Below are 22,536 nucleotides of genomic sequence, written 5' to 3'. Positions count from 1 at the left end.
TCATACTTAATGCATATTTGACATGAAGCAATATTAAAGTTTGAAGAGTTTCACTAACTCTGAGATTCTCAATACTGTAGGTGTGCATCAGAGTCACTGTGGAGCTTTTTAAAATACACAGTCACTGGGGCCCCACCCCAGACCTACTGAACCAGATACCTGGCGGTGGCAACTGGGCACCTGTTATTTTAAAAAGTGTAAAAGATACACCCTGGTTGTTAAGAAGTAATGTGCTAAAGTATATGATTAGGGAACTTGGGTTTGGCCAAATTTCTGCACACAAGTACAACTATTTTTTACCCTCCCTAGAAAACAGGCAACAGTTATTACCGATAAGGGACATATGTAAACAACATGAAAATGATTTGTGGATTATTTGTGTTTCAACCTCTGCTATTAGTACTGACAGAATTAAATGACAGTTATCACGATTGATTTTAAGCTCCTTGAGAGTAGGAACCATGCCTTTTTCATACTGCAACCATCCAGTTGCAGTGTTGTGCCAGATGCTGGGAATACAAATATAAACAAAAAACATGGTCAATGAGAGGCTACAGAAACCAACTCAGATAGAGTAACAGTAATACTAAGGACTATCACAGTGGTTTGGATAAAGTGTTATTCTCCGAAATAATAAAACCAACTGACATTTATTGCATGTTTACTACGTGCCTGGCACTATTCTAGGCATTTTACATATCACCCTGCTTCCATATTATCCCATTTAATTTGAACCCTACGAGGCAGGCCCTATATTCCTCCCAGCTGTACAGGGAAGGTGCACGGGGTAAGTCACATGCCCCAAAGTTACTTATCTAGCAAGAGGTGGAAAGCCAAAACTTGAACTGGCCATTCTGGCTCCAGAGAGCAGGCTTTTAATCACTACCTTATACTGCCTTTCAGGAGCCTAGGTCAGTGCCCTTGGTGCTCAAAAAATGCTAGCGGAAGGAAGGAAGGAAGGAAGGAAGGAAGGAAGGAAGGAAGGAAGGAAGGAAGGAAGGAAGGAAGGAAGGAAGGAAGAAACAACAAATATTTACAGAGTGCTCCCACAGTGTGCCTGAAACCCTTCTCCCTAAGACTCCTGAACATTATAGACTAAAACCTATGATTGTGTGTATGATTCTTAAAAGCTTAGGAGAAAGACAAATGTTATCTTTCCCTCCACTTCAGTAATGGGATCAGAAGTTAGGTTTCCATAGCTAACCCTTAAAATAGATCCCTTCACTTCTCTGCTCCTCTAGTTCCAATGAGCTTACATCATCTGGGAGCCAAACTAAAAATGACATTTTCAGGACATTGCTTCCAAGAATTTCCCACATGCCCTAGCATGTTACAGTGACACACTGCTGCAATGAGCAAGAAATTCTCTTAGAATTAGGTGAGGGCTTCCCTGGTGGCACAGCGGTTAGGAATCCACCTGCCAATGCAGGGGACACGGGTTTGAGCCCTGGTCAGGGAAGATCCCACATGCCACGGAGCAACTAAGCCCATGTGCCACAACTACCGAGCCTGCGCTCTAGAGCCCACGAGCCACAGCTACTGAGCCCACGTGCCACAACTACTGAAGCCCGTGCGCCTAGAGTCCGTGCTCCGCAACAAGAGAAGCCACCGCAGTGAGAAGCTCGCACACCACAATGAAGAGTAGCCCCCGCTCGCCACAACTAGAGAAAGCCTGCGCACAGCAACGGAGACCCAATGCAGCCAAAAATAAATAAATAAAATAAATAAATTTATTTAAAAAAAAAAGAATTAGGTGAAAAAGAGAGGCAAATCTAAAAATGATATTTCAGGTTGAAAGAAGGAAAAAAGTTTCCTGATTCACCGCTAAGGGCTGCTGCCAACAGCTTGTTTTGTTCCCAAAGATCAGCACACAAAAGTTTCACAGAGCTGGAAGGAAAAGATCTGGATGCTAAGTTAGATGGGGGGTTGGGGGGGGGCGTGATTCCCATCATTCCTTTGGGAGCAGTAGAAAAATAACAAAACCTCTATAAAAGAGATGAGCAAGTCTGCTGTGAAAGGAATGACCCCTCACATATAGCGAAAGCAATTTGCATCTACAGATCTCATTGGTATAAACGACCTCCTTCAAAGAGTGAAAACCTCAATGGAAAGCCACTATATACCCATGAAAGGCTTTGCCGGCTATTTGTTGAGCTGTATACAGACTAACAAACAGGAGTGGTTAACCTGGCACACCATGCACTATAGAGATATTTTTTTTAAGTAGGCTTAGTCAGCTAATCTTGTTGAGATTTCTCTCATACTACTGATTCCTTATTCTCAAAATAAATTAAGAGGCTTCATTCAAAATTCCCTGTGGTCTACCAGCTTGAGTTTGTTGGGTGTCTTTGATTGTCTCTTGTCTTCAGATTCCCTGCCTTGTCTCTTTAGATTTTGCTGTGCCCTTTGGTATTTCCCGTTAGTCCATGTCTGGAATAGTTAATTACATGGTAGCATAATTCCCGCTCGTACAACAAGGAATAGCAGAACCTTGCTAATTCACACCAATAAATGAAAGACTCCTGTGTAAGTTACTGAATTATGCAAATGAGCAATAAGTGAAGAAAGATGATTTAAAATTGTATTTCATTCATTTATTTTGACAAGTGTAGTTTAGCCTTAATTATTTTGAAAATTTCTTTGTAGCATACTAATAAATTTCCTGTGGCACATTTGTTAAAAGTGATAAAGCCTTTACTAAGAGAGACCAACGTGTGCTCTGTTGGATAATTTCCTGAAGACAGGCTCGATTTAGACCCTCCCTTTTATCTTGGATTTCACTGACTTTTAGCATCTACTTTTTTGGGGGCAAGACAATACATAATAATCAATAAAACATAGGGATAATTTTAGCAGTAAACATTTACTCCATAAACAGGTCCTACATATGTCGAAACTTCCATCATGATGATAGTTTAAAAAATTAATCATGCTTCAAGTAAAACATTTTTACATTCTCTGGTCATAATGCTAATAGGATTTTATTTTTATCTTCTAAATAAAACTAATTCCGTCTGTCATTCATCTCTTTTAATTCCTATTTCTGTTTTGTTTTGTCTTACCATACTTCTTTCTTTTAAAGTTAAAGATGTCTGTTTTAAGATAAGTGGATATATCACAGTATGTAACGTTTTCATGTCAAAATACTTACATTATTATATCTGAGTTAAATTATTTAAGATAGGAAAACACTTTGATACACTTCTGACAGATGTATCTTGCAGGATGGAATCAACTTCTTTCAAAGCAGCACCACTGGTTACAGTGTGGAGTGAAGAGCGAACAGCTTTCCAGCTTCCAGTCTTGGGTTTAAAGCTTCGCATAGACTACCCTCTTAATAAGTGCTTTTTGACTAAACCTCCAATTCAAAAGTGTTTTAAAAATCACCATGCATTTGTCAAATAAGGTTCTTTGATTTATAAAAGCTAGATCAGCAATAGACAATAGAGCACTTAAAGAATAGTGGGAAAGACAAAACTTAGTCTCAAACTTCACGCCAGCACCTGTGCCGATTAAAATCTCATCTTTTCTTCAAGGCCCAATTCAGGTTCCATCTCCACTGGGAACCCTTCCCGGACCTAAATGCGGAGATCCCACAGCACTTCATGCCATCCCCTTGTGTTAGAGTTATTTGCCTTCAGGTCGAAGTTTCCCTGCTAGATTAAGAGCAGGGCAGCTGTGACACAGTGGAAAGAAGGCTGGGCTCTCACACCATGCAGCTTTGCTACCTCAGGAGGGTCGTTTCATCTCTTTCAGGTTGTTTTTTCAAATGTCAACTATTTTATCTAATGGGAAACGTAAAAGATAATAGATGTGAATGTTCTCCATAAAATATAAAGTCCTATAAAAAGTAGGTGCTTAGAGGGTGAATTCGTGAATAAGAAAATGATCAGAAATATTATCACCTCTAAAAAAGGACCCAGCTCTTGATTATACTTGGGCCCTTTACATATCACACAAGGCAGAGACTCAGCAAACACTCATTGAATGAATTTTGGGGGGCGGGGTGTGAAGCAAGGAGAAACAGATAAAACCAGACTTACACACAGACCTGGTTTGGTGATCTTATTTGTGAGTTGGGTTTTATAATAATTTCTTAAAACAAGAAAAGTAAATCGGTGTCTAAAATTAGTCTGCAAACCTATCTTTTTGTGAGCACAGCTGATTTAAGCCTTAAGCTCTAAGGGACGGTGCTAAGGCTAACAGGTTTCCCAGGGCCTTTACATGGGGAGAATGCAATCAATGTTAATTCAATTGAACTCCATGACCGACTACTAATTCCATCTGGTTACTGTCCCGCTGGCCACAAGGAAGAGAATACTGACGGGTCTGAATAAATTCATGACAACTATAAAAAGAGCTACTCTAAGAATGAGTCCGATTGATGATGGGTTTTCTTCCTGTATGAGAGATAGTGTTTATTATATGGACATGATAGTGCAGTAGCATAAAATAATAAATGGACACTGACTAATCATGTGCAAATCAACACCACATCTGGGCCTGGGGCTACTGAGTAACTGGAGATATCACAGGGACACAAACTTCAAAAGTTACGGCTTAAGCCCTTAGAGAATTATGAAAAATTTAAAGAATTACAGAGGATAATGAAAACATATGCCAATTTCTATGAAAAGCAAGAAAGCAAAGCAAATTAAAACCAAACAAAAAAACCCAGTCAGTTTAAACATTAAGTCAGGTTAAAAATTAAATCTGCACTGTAATCGGAAAGGTGAGGACTAAGCAAAAACACTTAACTCTTAACCATTAGAGGCTATTCAGATACGGCACATGCAATTGGTAAAAACAACAACAAACAAAAACAAGATGAAGAAGATGCAGGAGAGGCAAGTGCTGTCTCTCATAAACATAAAAGGAGCATAAACATTTCTGAAAAGAAACATTATCACGACAGAGTTAAGGCAAATAAGAAATGATGGAGACATTAAATTCTGGCCTAAGTAAATGAGCAAAGATTCCCAAGAGGAAAAGAATATGCAATTTAAAAATAATCCCAAACTACTAGAGAAAAAAAACCAGAGTCAGACTGAACCTGTTTAAATCCCAAATATCTCTGAGAGCAGGAAATAATTCTGGATGACTATAAACCCTCTAATTTGCTTGAAGCAAACGGGGCTGGTGTTTTCATTTCTTTCACTGACTTTTTTGTTTAAGGTCACATTTATTACAAATTTTAGCTGGTATTAAAAAGTCACAAAGTCAATAACTGATAAAACCACAAAGCGTGCTTCTTTAGAAAGATTTAAGAACAACAACAACAACAAAAAAAAAAGGGAATGTCACATGCTTTTAAGACTACAGACCTTTTAAGGTTTACGGCCGCATTTTTAAAAGAAGTAACTGTTATATATTTTACGTGGTTGATTCAATACACTTCTAGCGAAAAGCACTAATTTTGAGGGGAAGAAATTTTAGTGTAACTATATCTAACCCAAGTGCTTTATTTAGGTCATGTTATAACAGATTATTATAGATGTTACACAAATATCGATAATTTAATATTCCTGAAACTTAGAGTACATTCTATCTTGATAGTTACAGGATCTACTCTCTTCTCGGCCATGAGTATTATAAGCCTTTTCCTCCTAATTAATCTGCAATTAATTCAACCAACCTCTAATTAGTTTTCTACAACTTTACCCTACTTAGGCAATAAAGCAGTCTCTAGACTGGGTTTTAAACCTGGGCTAAAATAGACTCCTACAGACCAAAAATGGTTCTGGGATTTCTCTTTGTAGTGTAATTTAGATGTCATATCTAATTTGCTGTTATGACTATTGTTTCACTGTGCAATTTGTATGTCGTTTTGAATGGTAAAGACATCATAGCTTTATTGAATTAAACCTTCTGTCTTTAGGGTCTGATGTTACATGTTTGTGCGTGTATGTTTATGTCTCAAAAGCTCCTTTTGACATCAAGTAATAGTAGAAAAGGATTATGCTCTTTTGATATGTTTGTTCCCATCTTGGTAAATATAAACACAAACTGGGGGGGAAAAGCCCTCTTCAAACTAAAGAAACAGAATTTTAAATAATAATAATAATAATATTACTACTACTACTATTATTATTATTATTTTAAAGACAGAGATAGCTAAATAAGCCATTCACATTACAGAAGTATAGAGGGCCTGGCTGTTCTGTAACGTTAATGGCTTGATTGTCAATTCTATTAACCAATTCTTTCCTAAGAACTGTCCTTTTCATTGACAGTTTTTGTGATGCTACCTCAAATATAAGATATTACTCTTACCACAATTCCATAAACACAAAGAAATTCAAACGCACCCTGGCTTTAACTCATAAGGAACAAAGGCCATCTAACCTATATTGCAATACGCAGTTTAGTGTTAGTCTGTTTGTAACTGTCCTTCTTCTCCTGGCCTTTGGGTTCAAGTTCTAAACTAAAGTCAGGACTAAGACTAACCACGGAAAGCCTTCCAGTAGACCATGGGAATAGATAGCCTTTTAAGTAATTTTTAGTGCATGAAATTTCATAAAGTTTTTACTAGATAATTACACTTCCTGATTTTGTAATTAGTGGAAGTACATGCAATTACATAATAATTATGATAGTAATTACGTAATTAAGATGTATAATTATGTAGTAAAAAACATCATGGAAATAAAACCATCTACTGTGTAAGCACAATACATTTTAAAAGTAAATTCACTAGCTCAACTGTTTAAAAATACTTTTCTTCAAAATAAAGTGATTAGCTCACATTATGGTCTAACTGCTTGAAAATTATTTAATATTTTTTCCCTCATTGGTGATAGAAGTATATATTTTTTAAAGTACATGAAAAAAATCTTATCAGGTTTTCCCGGCTCTCAAACACTCAAAAAATGACAATATGTTTTGCAAATGAAGACCATCAACCACAGCATTATCACCTAGATAATGCCCTTGTTTGTGCTGCTGTACTTGGCACTACAAAAGGGGCAAGGAACCTGCTCATTGAAAAGACATACTAGGAAGGATTTTACAAAACTTGTAACACATCTGTTATCACAGCATGCTTGTGAGTCCATTTCTACATAAAAGTGCAAAACTTGAGTGCATATTTACAGAAATGGGCTTAAAGAAAAGGCACGTTATCAGAATCTGGAAGTTTGTTGCCCAAACACATGGCAATATTGTCATATACAACTTTCGCTATCCTAAAGAGGATAACAGAAAATATACAGAGACAAGACACCTCCACTACGGGCAAAGCAACTATGGTGACAATTCCCTGGAAAATGTAGTTTCTCTTCTGTCACACTGTAAAGTTGTCTTTAGTTAAACAACAAAACAGAAACAAAACTAGCAGCATTCAGAGAGAAAAGCAAAGCAGTATGAAGGGGCTCCAGGCTGCCATAGGAAAATACCAACTTTGTCATTCTTGTACTGAGCATAAAAATACAACAGAAAAGTCAGCAACAGTAGGAAAAGTAAATTCCAAAGTAAATTTTGTAGTTCCAAAATTAAGAAATAGAATCTTGTTTTCATTTCTAAAAAATTCTAGCTCGATGCCTTGAAATCTTTACAAGCATACTAAATCAATGTTGTAATGAGACCCAGAATGTGGTGACTGGTGGGCACATACAGAGTAACCCTTGTATGAAGTGGCTATAGAGCTACATTCCAGTTTTCTCTTTTATAAGCCACTCATCTTGAGAAGCTGAAAGCCATTTTGAAAATCTTAATTTACTTCTCCGTTGTTCCTTCTAGTTACGAAGAAACAAAGTGGAGGAACTCATGCTTTCTTGCTTTTCCCCCCTCTCCTAGCTCTTCTCAGGCTACTACATTTTTAAGCTTAATTACAGAATATATTTCAGAAGACTAGGCTGTCGTGCCACTTCCACCTGAAACCTGGCTAGGCCTTCTGTGTTCTGCCCATTCGTCATTTTAAAGTTTTGCCAAAAGGATGGCCCCAATCAATGGATGAATAGAATGGAAGTAGGCTTTAGTTACTAAGGAGAGTGTCTTGAATCAGTGCTTCTCAAACTTTAATATGCCCAGGAATCGCCTGGGAATCTTGTTAAAATGCAGATACTGATGCAGTAGGTCTGGGGAGGATCTGATATTCTGCGTTCCTAACAAGTTCCCAGGTGATGCCTACACTGCTGGTATATTGATCACTCTCTGAGTAACAAGGCATTATGTTTGATTTGTAAAAAAATGCAGGGAGAAAAAAGCTGACCTGGGTTCATCTGTATGTTATTTTTTCCCTCAACTGCTAAACTACTGGAATCATTATTTCAAGTTGAACAAAACATTTCTTTGTAAAATTTCAGTTCTTATAATTTGTTTCTTGTTATAAAAGCAGTACATGCCCAGATCATATAAAGAAGAAAATAAAAATTATCTATAATCCACCCACAGGTAACAGCTGTGAACAATTCTAGTGTTTCTTACTAATTTTTCCACCTTGCATATAAACTACAAATTAGAATCATAATGGTTACTTAAGTTTTGGACTTTGACCTTATGTTGTTAGTATTTCTCTAAGTCATTAAAGGTTGAAACTACATAATGTCTAACAATAACAACACTCCCCCAAAGCTCAGGATTATATGAACCACTTTTTCTATCATCAAAATTCTTTATGTATTTCTACAATCACTTCCTAATCATGAATTGTTCTGAACTGCCACGTTAGTCTCCCATGATAAAAATTCACTTAAACTAATGAAAGAAATAGTTAAAAAGAAAAACCCAAAACCTCAGATCATTTTTTATTCGTAAGAAAATGAAACAAAAGGAAAATGGACTGCCCATTTCAAAATCAGTTTCTTTAACGAAAATGATTTTCACAATTATAAAAAATATAACTTTAAGAAGAGCAAATTGGTACTTAAGTGAAATTCTACCTTTACTTTTATATGTATTTGGTAGGTATGAATTGTTTTGTGTATGCTGTTATTATTTATTAAAAACAGAGAAAAGGTTCATTTCTAAAATTCAGTGGAATAACCCGTAAGAATTGGATCAGACAGGGTGTCTGACACAGCCTTCTTCTTAATGCCTCGTGAGGCTTTAACAAAGTAAATTCTAAGAATGTCAACTGGCTTAGAGAGGACTCCAGCGGCTCTTTGCTACTTGTATTTCAGCACTTCTAGCAATGATACAACTCTTTCGCTTTCGCAGTTTAGGAATAGTAGAAATCCTTAACATTGAAAAGGGAGCTGTCTTAAACCCTCAGAAATCTCCAAATTCCCATATGCACTAAAGCATATAATTTTTTTCCATACAACTCTTATTTTCTGGCAAAACACCCCCCCAAAAACCAAAAAAAAACCCCCAAAACCAAACAACAACAACAAAAAACCAAAAAACAAAACACTAAACCACCAAAACAGTTTTTTAGATTCCTTAGCTTTTCAGTACTAGCTGTTGTCTCTCTTTGGGGTCCCTATTTTCCACAAGGCAATACAATCATTACTACTTCATGAGCGTAACTATTCGGCTGATGGCAAGCAGAGAACAGGACTCTGGCAGTGTGGGTGAGGGGCAGTCACCCAGGCTCACTCACTAGTTAAGTGACCTGACATTCTTTTGATTCAATTCAAATTTGGCATCAGCAAAATGAGAGCTACGACGTCACTCATCTTCAGTTATCACTTGCAAAGAGTTGAAATGACAGATATTAAATCTGAAAATGTCAAGGAAATTTACTGACATTAATTTATGGCACACCTGAGTCATGCGAGCAATACAGGAGACTGGAGAACTTTCCAGTACACTGCCATTCATGGACAGAACTAATTCCTAGGACTCACTCCTCCACAGTTCTTCAAAGTGCTTGTGTGACCTTATTTTGCACTAAGGATTCATTCAACAAAGATTTAGTGAGCTGGCTCCCATAGGCAAAGCACAGATCAACAAGGTACAACCCTTGGCCTCCATGAACTCAGTGGAAGAGAAAGTCAAAACAATTCAGGACCAGTCCTACAAGAAGGGCATTTCACAGGGTGCTATGGGAATGCAAAGGAAGCAAGCTTATACTACATTCAATTTCTTCATCAATATAATGGGGCACAATCCACTGCTACCTCATGGGGCTGTTGTGAGGACCTGTGTGAGACATATGAAAGGATGACAGGAAACTATAAAGTACCTTACATAGGGTCAGCCTAGTTCTGGTGACACTAACGGAAACAACAAATACCTACAGACGTTACCATCAGGTATAAAGAAAAGACAAAAGAAGAGTGATGGTAACAAGAAAAGTTTAAGAAAAAACTGGCAAAACAAGCCAGTGAGAACAAAGCTTGAGAGGGGAAGTGGCTGGGAGATTTCACCATGCTGAGAGGAGTGAGGAGCACAGCCCGTGACAGGGGCTGCCCAGTAGGCTGTGGCCCTCAGGCCGCCCATGGGCCTTTGAAAGAAATAGGGTGACCTGAAGAGTAGTCCTTCTGGGCCTAAAGGGACTCCACTGAGAAACTGGGCTTCCTAACAGATGCTTTTCAGAAGTCCACAGTTAAAGCACCATCCTTTTGCAAACATTTATACCGTAGCTCCAATTCCTTTCTTCAACACAGAGTCCTAAATCCTGGTGTTCCTATTCTGGCAGGACTAATAGAAAATTCACCAAGACGACCATGTGTTATGGGCTGAATTGTATCCCCCCCATCTCCAAAGTCATATCAAAGAGGGGTTGAAGTCCTAACCCCCAGTACCTCAGAATGTGACTATATTTGGAGATAGAGCCTTTAAAGGGGTAATTAAGTTAAAATGGGACACAGAAAGGTATAGAGGGAGGACCATGTGAAGACGGAGAAAATGGCCATCTACAAGCCAAAGAGGCCTCAGAAGAAGAAACCCTTCTGATACCTTGATCTCAGACTTCTAGCCTCCAGAACAGTCAGGAAATACATTCTGCTGTTGAAGCGACCCAGTCTGTGGTACTGTGTTATGGCAGGCGTAGCAGACTAATACACCATCCTACTACAAATAGCTGACGCAGAATAAGGGGAGCTAAGCATCTGGTAAGAGAGAACAGGAACAGAAAAAAAGTGGTTTTTCTGTTTTTGTTTTTAGGAATAAAGAAAGATCAAACACTAAAGTGAAAAGGCAATTAGTGTTCAAAAGAATAAAAAGACAAGCCACAGACTGGGGTAAAATATCTGCCAAAGACACATCTGATAAAAGACCGTTATCCAAAATACACAAAGAACTCTTAAATAAGAAAACAAACAACCCGATTAAAAAAATGGGCCAAAGACACTTCACCGAAGAAGATATACAAATGGCAAATAAGCATATATGAAAAGATGCTCCACATCATATGCCATCAGGGAAATGCCAGTTAAAACAACATTGAGATGCCACTACACAACTATCAGAATGGCTAAAATCGGGAACACTGACACCACCAAGCGCGGGGGAGGATGTGGAGCAACAGGAACACCCATTCACTGCTGGATGGAAAACAACGTGGTACAGCCACTTTGGAAGTCAGTTTTTCAGTCTTTTACAAAAATACACATCAAACGATCTAGCAACTGCATTCCTTGGTGTTTACCCAAAGGAGTTGAAAACATGTCTGCACAAAAACCTGTACATGGATGTTTATAGCAGCTTATTCATAACTGCTGAAATCTGGAAGCTACCAAGACGTCTCTCAGTAGGTGAACTGATAAATAAACTGTGGTACATCCAGACAATGGAATATTATTTAGCGCTAAAAAGAAATGAGCTACCAAGTCAGGAAAAGACAGAGGAAACTTAAAATGCATCTTACTAAGTGAAAGAAGCCAATCTGAAAAAGCTACATACTATATGATTCCAATCACATGACATTTTGGAAAAGGCAAAACTATGGAGACAGTAAAAAAAACCAAACAAACAAATTCAGTTGTTGCCAGGAGTTGAGGGGAGGGAGGGGTGATTAGGAGTAGCACAGAGGATTTTTAGGGCAGTGAAACTACTGTGTATGATACTGTAATGGTGGTTACATGTCATCATACATTTGTCCAAACTCACACAGTGTCTCATAGTGAACCCTATGGTAAACCATGGACTGTGGATGGTAACGATGTATCAGAGTAGGTTCATCAAATGCCCCACTCTGGTGGGGGATGCTGATAATGAGGGAGGCTGTGCGTGTGTGGGGGCAGGGGGTACATGGGAAATCTCTGTACCTTCTGTTCAACTTTGCTGTGAACCTATAGCTGCTCTAAAAAATAAAGTCTATTAAGAAAGGCAGTTAGTGGATCCCTTTCTTTGTTTCCAAAACAATTTGACCAGATCAGTGGTTTATCACACTTAACTGTATCTGAATCTTTCTGTCCGCAAAGGACTCTAAGCTCCTCCAGGGCAGGGAGCATTGGCCATCTTTGTTTTTCTGACATCTGGGATGGCACTCAAGAAATAATAGAAAATATATACACACTGTTTTTATCGTTGCCAAATAAATAAAAAAAGGCTCAGTTGAGAAAAGTCGGAGACTCTTTTTCCTCCTCTTTTTTTAAGCAGACTTAATTTAGACAACTGGGCAAAGATTTGAATTGATTCATGTCTCCCCCAAACAGTTCACTTATCCCTACTCAGGCCAAGGCCCCCCTGGGATGAGGCAGCCAAATGGGACCATTATGTGCTGCCATCATGGAAATGGATTTTTACTTCATATATTGCCACTATGTTCCTCTAAAACTTCTTTTGGATCTATTATGCCATCTATGTACATTCTGGAGCACTTACAATCCCACAGAAGTCTTTGGACTTTGTGCCGAAGTCCCACAGAAATAAGATTTTAAAAATGTTATGTAGTTACGGTGAATATGAAGTGGATACTTCACCAAAGTGAGTCCCTTACCATCTTAAAGGAAAGGGAAAAATACCAAATGGGGTTAATTCATATTATGGACTAATGGCCTGTAAACCTTTGTTTGAAAAGCAAAGCACAGGAAAAAGCTTTGACAAGAGCTACTTTTCACCATAAAAATAAACCTCTTTCCAATAATTTGTGGGTTTTTTCCAAGTCAAATTGCAAGTTTCAAACACAGATTAAAACCACAATCCAGTTACAACCTTTAAAATATGGGCTTTATAATGGAAATGGTAAAACTATCCTAGCGAAGGAAATGTTGCTAGGTATCAACAGTAAAGGAGAGTCTATGGTAAATACTTTACGCGCCAGTTTCAGGGCACTTGTTGACAGACGATACTTAGATTCCATTCTCAATAATATAACTGTGTGTAATGACTGTCATTTTTCACAGGACTTTTGATGTTAACATCTATTGGTGTTCTGGCCTTGGTCCAAATTGAATAAATATATTTGCCCTCTGGATCCCACAGACTTTCAATTCATTTTAACAGCAAATCTCCCTTGAATGGCAAATCAGAAAGAAGAGAGCACTTCACTCCAACTTATAAAGTGAGAAGTGAATTTTACATACGTTACATTAATTTACACTTATGGGAGTTTCCTCTGTAACTGTTCACTTATGGACTGTAAGAATATTCTTGTTCTCCAATTGTCCCCTATGGATTACAACCTGTGTTCAATTCTCTCGTACTTAGAAACTATCCAAATCATGTGTTCAGAACTGTCTGGGGGGACTTTCTAAAAAGTTGAGCTTCCCAAACTCTACCCAACACCTTCTGAACTAGAATTTCTGGGTGTAGGATCCATAGACTTGCACTACTATATGCCACCAGGTGACTTGTAGGCAAGAGTGTATCAAATGTCCCTTGTTAGGAAACCTCTGCTCTTGGACCACGGGTAAGCATGACCCAGTGTTTCAGTTTATATCCCACCACTAACAAATACCCTAACACCACTTAGCATTACCAAATGATGTGAGAACGTCCAGACCAAGTAAATTTCTGCTAATGCACTCATTCCAAAAATGCAATTTAGGAATAATAAATAAGCAGAAGATCAAAGGAAGAAGTTTCACTAATTAACACTCAATAAATAAAACAAAAGGCTCTTGAAACATTTCATGAAGTTCTTTCTGTCAGACATCCATTTTGTACCCTTCTTTTGCTTTATTTTCTTTGGGCTTCTGACATGCAAAAGAACGAGTCAGTAATTCAATCCATGCCGTTTTGGCCCTGAACTCCCAGATAGTGTATTTATTAGAATAAAATGACAAAAAAAGTGTCGTGATTCTTAAACTTGTGAAACGGAACTAGAGTAAATAGTGTGAGTGTACAGATTCTATCAACACTTCTCCACTTTTGTCAAGCGAGAATCTTCCAAGTGACTACTCTGTTATCTCCTATTTTCCGGGATAGCAGCATACACTCCTTGATGTTCTCTAAAAAGCTGGGGTAAGTCTCCAGTGACTTTCCAGATCACTTCTACAAGTCTCCGAGTCACTGGACTTTTTGAAAACTGCTTATCATTCAGCCCTTCAGATAAGAATTTTGGAAATGTCTGGAAGAGGAATCTGTCCCCTAGGTATCTAAGAACATCTAGGGAACAACCTGGATTCAGAAAGAAGTAAAGGGGGATCAAGTTCTAATACCCAGAAAGAGGTAACAAACCCGACAGAAACAGACAATGTACTCATCAGTCACTACTTAATTCTCTAAATGCTTTACGCCTTTAAGGAAAGGTCCTTGGGGGTAAAAGAGAAACAGTTATTGTTGATACCGCAAATAAACATGGGCTAGCCACCAGTCATGAATGAAAGTTCAAAGACCTAGTTACTCATGGACTAAAGGAATTTTTTCTCTATATGAATTTTATTAATTCACTGAAAATATGCTGTGGAGATAGCCCAAGTTCTTGTTGAACATCTAAAGACAAGATACTAATATTTGAAACAACTCCTCCATCAGTTGTAAAGTATTTTATATCCAAGGACAGAAAAACCAAGTTAAGTCAAGGCATTAAAAAAAAAAATTCTAGCCTATCTTTGTAAATGGAAGAACTGGAATCAATTATGACTAGAACTGAAAAGAGTTTAAGACCAAATCAAGGGCATGGGGATTCTTACGTGAGGAAATCCAGAAGTATTTGTAGGTTTCTATATGCCCTTGAGGTTGTCTCCAGCCTAACACCGACCAACAAAATGTCGAATTGATATGCACTGACAAACAACATAAACACTCTGTAGGTAACTAATAAGAAAAACGTATAAACTCACCTTTTTTATTTTTTACAGGTAACAGAAAAGTTGTCAATGTGATTTTCATGTAGGAGAAAAAAAACCCATGCACTTGTCATGACATTTTCAAATAGTTTAAGTTATGTAACAAAGCTTTTCTCAGGCCCATGAAGCCCCACAGTGCCTGCAAGTCTTGTGTGAGGCTTACAAGGCAGCGCCTGATCATCTGGGCTGAGGTGTCTACACGCTCTGTTAGGATGGAGTCAATAAAAGAACTCCACCCCAGCTCTCTCTCTCAAAATGAACCTAGGCTTTTAGTGAACAGCAGAGACATACTCCAGGTCTATTTTTTTCTGGTAATATCTGGTTTTTGTAGGTCCAGTGATCACGTTGCCTATTCTTACTTTATTACGGTTACTAAACTCTATAGAAAATAGCATTTTCAAAATATAGCATTTAAAGAGTTCTTTCTGTACCATTCCTCCCCCAAAACCCAGCTTTAATAGAGAACAATGTGAGGCAGGCTGTGGAGGCCAAAGCCGGGGATTCCTACGCCACTGCCCCTCACGCAGGGTATGCCTGTGCTCACGACGGCCCCCATGGCCTGCTTCTGAGACAGTGGTGCGATGTTGCATGAACACCCTGACACAGTAGGTCTGGCTTTTATGATGCAAATTTCCACTTTAAACTCAAAGGTAATTACAGTATTTTAACGTACCTTTCTCATGATCGGTAATAAGTTTCTCCAGTGCACACTCCGCATCAAAAATGTACCGGTAAAAGCACAGCTGGGTGTACAGGGACTTGTCAGAATACTGCAATATAACAGAAAAATAAATGAATATTGGGGAGGGGGTAGCTTTGGAGATCACTCAACGAGTGTATCCCCTAATTTCAACTTCCATATCAAGCAGCTATTTTTTAATGAAGGGGGGTGAATAAGGAGAGAATCATCCTAATGATTTGTCCCCCTCATATAGCATACATACCTTTCGTAATTCAAAATAAATCCTGCCACTTCGATCACAGATTACTACTTGCGAAGCTACAGACTGATTACCCCTGCTGCCAAAAAACTGATTTTGTCAAATTGCAAATTCCTATGCACCCTTGACAATTTGCACTGTTAATTGGGAAAAGTGGTACTGTGCTTCCTAACTGGGACCTGTCCAGGCTAGCAGGAAGTTAAACAATTTCTGAAAACCATTTAACATGTACTGCTATCCTATGAGCTCGATTTTATGACACCTGGCGACAGGGACTGGCCCACAGATACAACATGGTGAATGAAGCGCAGACCTGGGAACATCCTGACCACTTGCTCCATGCTCATCCTTAAGTGGGCAACATATGACCTCTGAGAGATACCATGTGAAATGAAATAACCAAGGCTTTTCATCTCACCCATGTCAAAACAATGTTTAGTGACTTTGACAAGTTCTGATTCAACTAATCATAGCATCCCCGAGTTTATCTAGAGTCACTGTGTATTCTCCTAAGCCACTGTATCTCGCCCTGTGTGGGGAAAAACATCTGCAGTCAATTCAACAATCAAAGTGAGAATTATTTGGCAAATCACGTTCACATGCATTTCTATTTCTTTTAAATTGGCTGCCCTAGGAACTTATTGATACTTTCCTTCCTCCTATAGGATTAGATAGGTGGGAAACCCTTTATGCCAGAGGACAAGGAGCTAGGGCTTTGGTGTCTTCTTTGGGGATGGGGGTGTGCTACCAAGGTGAAACAACTCAACGCTCAGAACTTCTTAAATGAGAAACTCAAAAGACAAGCATGTTACCAGTTCTCACCTGCTGCCTTGGATGAATGTGAACTCTAACATCAATTGAGCACCTACTATGCACCAGTAACAAAGCGCATACAAGCTAACTCACACAGTAAGGACTCCACAGATGTTCGTTGGTTGAATGAATGAATCAGTGAATGGCCACGATAACCACGTTGTTTGTACAATCCATGCAGCAGGGTCAGGTGGCACCCACAGACTAGCATTTGACTAGGAACTAAAAGAAAACCACTATCTACAACTAGATACAGAAACGGTCTTATTTTTGAAGGGAATCTCTTTGGATAACCAAGTATTAGATCCCAGGATCCTCACTGGCTATTAATGATGAAAAACTACAGCCAACTTAACTGGGTACAGAAGTAACTGAAATTTAGTTATTAGAGCTCAATGGCTGACCTTCCTGCTCACTCCATTATAAAATCTGTTACTAAATTTAGTGTATTTCAAACTTCTTTGGCCATTACAAATGGTATCTATAAATATGAGGCTGCAGGAATAACCCACATGGAGCTATTCATCAGCCAGGTCTACTGTCTTTTTTTGTGTGCATTCCTTCCACGAGTCTCTCTTTCTTTACCTGAACCTATTTTAAAAAGTATACACCTAGAAGCCTATTTTATTTCTTATTAGCTATTCTACAATATGCATCATCATTATACTATTATACACCAGTTATTTTTAGTGAATCCTGATTACTGCTTCCTGGGGGAAAAAAAAGGAGGACGACAGCGATTAAGTTATTTGTTTAGTTTTTTAGATTCAGCAGTAATTGCTGGTACACATCTCCCTGACTGCACACATGCTGCAGGTTGAATAGAACACTGAAATTACCTCCTTCATAATAGTTTGTTTTGATAATGTATTGTGTGTCGAGATGATGAGAAACAGTTGCTGTCAATTTGATTAGCCATTATATTTTTATGTTAATTGCCATTATTGGGTCCATTCTGTTTAGTGTCACCATAGAAGCCATACAATGTTAGCATAAATAACAAATTGGAGTAAATTAGGAAGATATATTTTTGCCAATTCATTTTAATTGCCCCTCAGTCCTTCCGTTGGTTAACGCAGCTGTTGACCCATAATAAGCGCTGGGTCAATATAGCTGCTTGTCAATTCAGAAATGCAAAGTGCTGTGTTGCTGGTAATGGATATACAACAACCTTTGCCAGCCAACTGAAGTAAACGAGTGACAACCCACATGAAGGAATAAAGCGTCAGCCATGGAGTTTAGTGACCTGATATTAGTAGGCAGGCTAATTGAAAGTCACTGCTTAAATGGATAAGGAAAATAGGGGAAAAAAATTAAAAAGGAGTTATATATTTTAAAAAAATATACCAACACCTCCTGCCCTTTTGATTCCTGACATATTTTGCAATTAGTAAACTGGTTGAAAACAAAAGGCCCTATTAGATTTTCAATGTCAAATACAATTAAGTGGTTTTAAAGAACACACATGAAACGGAGAAAACTATAGTTTAAATGAACAAGAATAACACCTACTTTTGTTTTCTTGATTTTGCACCATTAATTTGTGATCACTTAGAGGTTTTTTTTTTATCATTACCATCTTTTCTCTTTTGCCTTTGATGATAAATTTTTCTAATCAAGAAACCTGACACCCTCTAGTCTTCTCTGAGATCTTCAGCAGGTTTTTTCCCCACACTTAAATGCCCATTTTGATACAAGATTGGATGGAAAATACTTCAAGAAAATAAGATGATATTTTAACATTTCTCTCTCTCTCCAGCTTTCACTTATTGGTTTAAAATGTTCGATTTCTTGCTCTTTCCTTGAAAATTACACTCAACACAGTGCCTAGGCTTCTTTCAGTCTTCCTTTATAGTTAGAACATCATGTACCAAAGTGGCCAACTGTGATTTAGTAAGGACAATGCTGAGCTGAAAGAGCTACCGTGTGTATTGCACTCTGCATTCAAGTTAGTTGCTCGGAGTGTTAACAGAGTAGTAAGTGTGGGCCCCATACATACACAGGGGTAGGGAAGGAATTCCGCTTTGATATACCTGGCACAGAGGGAGGTACTTAGCAAATACTGTGGAAGAAATGAAGGGAAAAGGAAAATGGTTTAATACCACTGTTTTTAATGCATTCTTTTTGAATCCCATAATCAGATGACGTTAGAAACAATGCAAACTTCATTCTCTCTCCAAGCCAAAGCAGTGCTTTCAGATGAAAAGGTAGTTTGGTTTCCATTTAATTGTAGTCCCTGGTGTCTCTCATGAGATTACTGATCTCAGGCCCTAGATCAGTGGTCCTTCACCTGGTTGCACATTGGATTCACCTGGGGAGCTTTTAAAAAACACTGACGCTCAGACCTCAGCCCTGGAACAACTAACTCAGAATGCAAGGGGGAATGCAGGGGATGGGCACTTGTAAGGGCTCCCATGTAGTTCCAGTGGGTAGTCTGAGAAGAGAACTGCTGTCCTGCATATTACCTGTACTGGAGATACTTTTAGAACCATGGACTCAGAGCCCTCCAACCTGGCTCGAGATCAAGGAATTTACGCTAATCAGAAAAGCCTGAGAAGATTTCTTGAGAACCACTGTGAGGAAGATGCTTGCTTGTTCAAGCAAGTTACTGCAAGGTTAGGATAGGATATATTTTCATTAACATAAATACAGGGCAGGGTTAAACCTAACTTGCATTTTGGATTTTTGTTCTTTTTGTTGAACTGTAATCTACACACCAAAAGTGCACAAATAATGAGTGTATAGCTTGATGCACAAAGTGAACATATCTCTGTAATCAGCACCCAGAACAAGGAACAGAACTTTACCAGCCTCCCAGAAGCCTGCCCTTGTTCTCCTCCCATTATTCCCCAACTTCCACCTAAGGAACACAACAGAATTGCCTTAAAGACACACACACACACACAACTTTATGTGCATAGAATCATACAGTTTGCATTCTCTTCTCTTTGGTTTCTTTTGCTCAACATTATGTTTGTAAGATTCATGCATGTTGTTGCAGGTAGTGGGAGTTTGTTTATTCTCACTGCCATAAAGTATTTCACTGAATGAATATATCATAATCTAGCCATTCTATGGATGAAGGGCATTTAAATGGTTTCCAGCTTTTTGGCTATTAAGAATGGTGCTGCTACCTGCATTCTTGTACACACCTCTGAAGTACGTATGTGTACATCTCTGTTGATTTCCATTACCTAGAAGTGGAAATGGTGGGTCACGGGGCATGCAAATGTTCAGCTTTAGTAGGACCTGCCAAACTGTTTCCAAAGTGGCTGATTTTCAACTGACTTTCTTTTGAACTACTTTGACAACACAGTCTTTTAATTTAGCTTTCTAAGATTGCTGTATGGCGATAACCAGTCTTCTCTCGCCTGGCCTCATCTGAAGGGACAGAGAAGAAGTTAGCTAAAACTATCTTGGTATCAACTTGAAAATAAATATAACTTGCCCCTGAATTAAATTCCTTGGGGTGTGAAGAGTTGGGCTCACGACCCTAGAGATTAGCCACAGCAAAATCTTAAACTCAAGTGATCTTCCTTGTACAACCTAGAACATTCAAGGCCTGCCTTCTCACATCAACTGGTATAAACTCATAAAAGTCAAATTCATTTGGTTTAAGCCTGAATAGTATCAAACCAGGAAGGAAAATAGGCTGCCCCCAAACCCAAAACGTACTCCAAAAGTATTTTTTGATCATTAAACAAACATTCTTCCTCTTTTATGAGCACAAATAAACCAGCACTGACTATAACTTTAAAATACAATGATGGTATTCAACCCCACTACTTTGCAAAAGATGAAGATAGAATTTACTCTAGGCATCGCAGCATAAAGCAGATTCAGAACTCTAAACCCTGCCGGCACTGACAGAGACCATGGAGTACCATGGATAGAATTTCAATTCCTCAGGCCCACTCTCAAGAGTTCTCCACATGCCCCTCAACTGCCAGCCTGGCCACAGCCCCACCCCGCTCCTTCCCACCTTCTGTTCCAGGCGGGCAGGCCGCGTGCTCCCTCCCTCCTCTGTGCCCTGGCCCAGGCAGTTCTGCCCTCCCTTTCAGGCCCATCCTTTCAGCCTTGCCTAAAGACCCAACTCAGTTTCTACCTACCTCACCAGACCTCAGAGTCACTGCAGTTTCTGGGAAGCCTTCGTGCCTCCATGCTTCGGTGTGCCCACTTTCTGCCTGACAGACCTAGTCACCTCTCCTCTAGAATCCCATGGCTCACCACACCCCTCCAGCCCAGAGAACACACTCCAATCGTCCTTACCGGTGTGACTACCCTCCCGTCTCCTAGGATGTGAACTCCTGAGGGCAGGGATTGTGTGTAGTCCCCTGTGCACTGTGGGTGCCGAGGCCAGAGCCGGGCATGCAGTTGGCCCTCAAGGAAGGTTTGTGGAAGGAAGGGATTCATGGAACCCATCTCCCACCTCTCACTGAGCCTCAACATATAACCTAATGACACAACACTAGTCCCTTGAAATGATTTCTAACATTTCCTGTGTATATCTCCCCATGGCAGATTGGCTCTGGGGTCAGACTGAATCTGGTCTGAAAGTCAGTTCTGCCACTTAAAGGACTGGGTGACCTTGGACACAATGCTTAACCTATTTACACATCGATTTCTTCGTCTATAAAATGAGGCTAATAAACCTCTCAAGAATGTTGTAAAGATAACGAACTAATATGTATATGTCAATCCCAATCTCCCAATTTATCCCTCCCCCCCTTATCTAGTGGTAACCATAAGTTTGTTTTCTACATCCATGACTCTACTTCTGTTTTGTAAATAAGTTCATTTGTACCTGTTTTTTTAGATGCCACATATAAGCGATATCATATATTTGACTTTCTGTGTCTGACTTGCTTCACTCAGTATGATAATCTCTAGGTCCACCCATGTTGCTGCAAATGGCATTGCATTCTTTTTTTAGGGCTGAGTAATATTCCATCTCTCTCTCACACACACATACATACCACTTATACACACTACTATATATAAAATAGATAACTAATAAGAACCTGCTGTATAGCACAGGGAACTCTACTCAATACTATGTAATGGCCTATATGCAAAAAGAATGTAAAAAAAAAGTGGATATATGCATATGTATAACTGATTCACTTTGCTATACACCTGAAACTAACACAACATTATAAATCAACTATACTCCAATAGGGACTTCCCTGGTGGTACAGTGGTTAAGAATCCGCCTGCCAATGCAGGGGACACGGGTTCAATCCCTGGACCGGGAAGATCTCACATGCCACGGAGCAACTAAGCCCGTGCGCCACAACTACTAAGCCCGTGTGCCACAACTACTGAGCCCGCGTGCCACAACTACTGAAGCCCGAGCGCCTAGAGCCTGTGCTCCACAACAAGAGAAGCCACCGCAGTGAGAAGCCCACACACAGCAACGAAGAGTAGCCGCTGCTCACCACACCTAGAGAAAGCCTGCATGCAGCAACGAAGACCCAACACAGCCTAAATAAATAAAAAATAAATAAATAAATAAATGTTCCTTTAAAAAAGAAATAGCTTAAAAAAAAAAACCTGCTATCTCTACTGTTTTAGTTAACATATGCCTTTAGAATTCCAGTACCCCTCAATTTCCATACACCTTTAAGCCTTATATAAATTACTAGTCTTGATTACAAAAAGAC

General features: G+C 39.0%; 1 protein-coding gene across 3 annotated transcripts in view; it reads right to left on the bottom strand.

The window, feature by feature from the left end:
* Nucleotides 1-22,536, bottom strand: part of POLA1 (DNA polymerase alpha 1, catalytic subunit) — a 292,429-nt gene that overhangs the window by 48,602 nt on the left and 221,291 nt on the right. For all 3 annotated transcript variants that reach the window (XM_082446929.1, XM_082446930.1, XM_082446931.1), the window contains one exon: nt 15,793-15,889. In XM_082446929.1, coding sequence (XP_082303055.1) covers nt 15,793-15,889 — 97 coding nt within the window. The remainder of the gene's footprint in view (nt 1-15,792; nt 15,890-22,536) is intronic.

Source organism: Balaenoptera physalus (genome assembly GCF_965194825.1).
Source record: "Balaenoptera physalus genome assembly, chromosome: X".
Taxonomy (NCBI): domain Eukaryota; kingdom Metazoa; phylum Chordata; class Mammalia; order Artiodactyla; family Balaenopteridae; genus Balaenoptera; species Balaenoptera physalus.
This window is presented reverse-complemented; position numbering and strand designations above follow the sequence as displayed.